Below are 2,363 nucleotides of genomic sequence, written 5' to 3' on the forward strand. Positions count from 1 at the left end.
GGAATACAATACAATTTGTTTAACTTCGTATATTATCCGATGGTATTATGAGATATTTTATGATTATAATTAATGAATAATGTTTATTTATACATTTAAAAGTGTATACATTATAGTTTGACTCATAAGAACTGTAACTCTGTCAGAGAAGCTAAAAGAAACGATATATATTATATAGATAATATATAGGTAATAATATGATATAAATAAATATATAATCACTAGCTACTTTTTAATTTATATTCTTACAATAACTGAAGATTCCGAAGGTTTGAAAAAACACCATTTTTCACTTCACTTATATTATTGTTGCTCAACCCTCTGAAAATATGTTTAATTCTGGATTATAATTAATTCATAGTATCTATGCATTTCAAAGTGTTTATATCACATGAAAAATGTGTTAAATACTTACAGTTTATCCAGTTTTGTAAGTCCCTTAAACATTTCCAAATCGAGCGTATGAATGTTGTTGTAATCCAATTCTAATTCTTTCAAACTCGTTAAGTTATTAAAAGCCCCATTCTCGATGTTTTCGATTTTATTTCTATGCAAGAATCTAATGATTAAATAATTTATTATATAGATAATCGATAGGTAATAATATGATATAAATAACTAGCTATTTTTTAATTTATATTCTTACAATATCTGAAGTTGCGAAAGGTTTGCAAATGCACCATGTTTCAATTCACTTATATTATTGTTGCTCAAATATCTGAAAATATGTATACATTCTGGATTATAATTATGTAATAATGTCTTTGCATTTCAATGTGTTTATATTAGGTATATTGTATATATTTTTATATTAGGTGTATTATATTATACGATCACATGAAAAATCTAAGTACCTGGAATATAATACAATTTGCTTATTGTCGTATATCTACTGATATTATGAAATATTTAATGACCATAATTCATGAATAATGTCTGTTTAAACATTTAAAAGTGTAGATATTATAGTTTTATTCACAAAAACTGTAAGTCTGTCAGAGGAGCTAATGTTATATATTGTATAGATAATATATAGGTAATATTATGATATAAATAAATATATAATCACTTAGCTACTTATTAATTTATTTTCTTACAATATCTGAAGCTTCGAAAGGTTTTCAAATACACAATTTTTCACATCACTAATATTATTGTTGCTCAACCCTCTGAAAATATGTTTAAATTCTGGATTATTATTAATCAATAATAGCTATGCATTTAAAAGTGTTTATATCACATGAAAAACGTGTTAAATACTTACAGTTTAACCAGTTTTGTAAGTCCCTTAAACATTTCCAAATCGAGCTTATGAATGTTGTTGTAATCCAATTCTAATTCTTTCAAACTCGTTAAGTTATTAAAAGCCCCAGTCTCGATGTTTTCGATTTTATTTGTATGCAATAATCTAATGATTAAATAATTTATTAAATAGCTAATAGATAGGTAATATAATATAATATATAATATGATATAAATAACTAGCTATTTTTTAATTTATATTCTTACAATATCTGGAGCTGCGAAAGGTTTGCAAATGCACCATGTTTCAATTCACTTACATAATTGTTTCTCAAATATCTGAAAATATGTTTACATTTTGGATTATAATTAATTAATAATGTCTATGCAATTCAAAGTGTTTATATTAGGTATATTATAACTCACAATGTTTTTAACTCTGTCAGATGAGCTAATGATTCAATTTCCATGATTTTATTATTATCCAAGTACCTGGAACACAATACAATTTGTTTAATGTCGTATATCTGCTGGTATTATGAGATATTTTATGTTTATTTATACATTTAAAAATGTAGATATTATAGTTTGACTCATAAGAACTGTAACTCTGTCAGAGGAGCTAATGATATATATTGTATAGATAATATATAGGTAATAATATGATATAAATAAATATATAATCACTTTCTACTTTTAAATTTATATTCTTACAATAACTGAAGATTCCGAAGATTTGAAAAAACACCATTTTTCAGTTCTTTTATATTATTGTTGCTCAACCCTCTGAAAATATGTTTAAATTCTGGATTATAATTAATTCATAGTATTTATGCATTTAAAAGTCTTTATATCACATGAAAAATGTGTTAAATACTTACAGTTCATCCAGTTTTGTAAGTCCCTTAAACATTTCCAAATCAAGCTTATGAATGTTGTTGTAATCCAATTCTAATTCTTTCAAACTCGTTAAGTTATTAAAAGCCCCAGTCTCGATGTTTTCGATTTTATTTCTATGCAAGAATCTAATGATTAAATAATTTATTATATAGATAATAGATAGGTTTTAATATGATATAAATAACTAGCTATTTTTTTAAATTTATATTCTTACAATATCT

At 23.8% G+C, this 2,363-nt stretch overlaps 2 protein-coding genes across 40 annotated transcripts in view; one reads left to right on the top strand and one right to left on the bottom strand.

Moving 5' to 3' along the window:
• Window positions 1-2,363, top strand: part of LOC100575370 (leucine-rich repeat and immunoglobulin-like domain-containing nogo receptor-interacting protein 2) — a 78,037-nt gene that overhangs the window by 27,322 nt on the left and 48,352 nt on the right. The gene's annotated exons all lie outside the window — the stretch shown is intronic.
• The window catches only part of LOC100572794 (leucine-rich repeat-containing protein 15), a 12,819-nt gene that overhangs the window by 4,962 nt on the left and 5,494 nt on the right, over window positions 1-2,363 (bottom strand). For 4 of the 15 annotated variants that reach the window (XM_029490576.1, XM_029490580.1, XM_029490573.1 and 1 more), the window contains exons 6-13: window positions 2,124-2,267; window positions 1,957-2,028; window positions 1,669-1,734; window positions 1,510-1,581; window positions 1,265-1,408; window positions 1,098-1,169; window positions 647-718; window positions 532-559 (exon numbers count right to left, since the gene is read on the bottom strand). In XM_029490576.1, the coding sequence (XP_029346436.1) occupies window positions 532-559; window positions 647-718; window positions 1,098-1,169; window positions 1,265-1,408; window positions 1,510-1,581; window positions 1,669-1,734; window positions 1,957-2,028; window positions 2,124-2,267 (670 nt within the window). Of the gene's footprint in view, window positions 1-249; window positions 322-415; window positions 560-646; window positions 719-1,097; window positions 1,170-1,264; window positions 1,409-1,509; window positions 1,582-1,668; window positions 1,735-1,956; window positions 2,029-2,123; window positions 2,268-2,356 lie in introns of all 15 variants that reach the window. The other 11 variants (XM_029490579.1, XM_029490571.1, XM_029490569.1 and 8 more) reach the window with 10 other exon arrangements.

Source organism: Acyrthosiphon pisum, chromosome A2 (genome assembly GCF_005508785.2).
Source record: "Acyrthosiphon pisum isolate AL4f chromosome A2, pea_aphid_22Mar2018_4r6ur, whole genome shotgun sequence".
Classification (NCBI taxonomy): Eukaryota; Metazoa; Arthropoda; class Insecta; order Hemiptera; family Aphididae; genus Acyrthosiphon; species Acyrthosiphon pisum.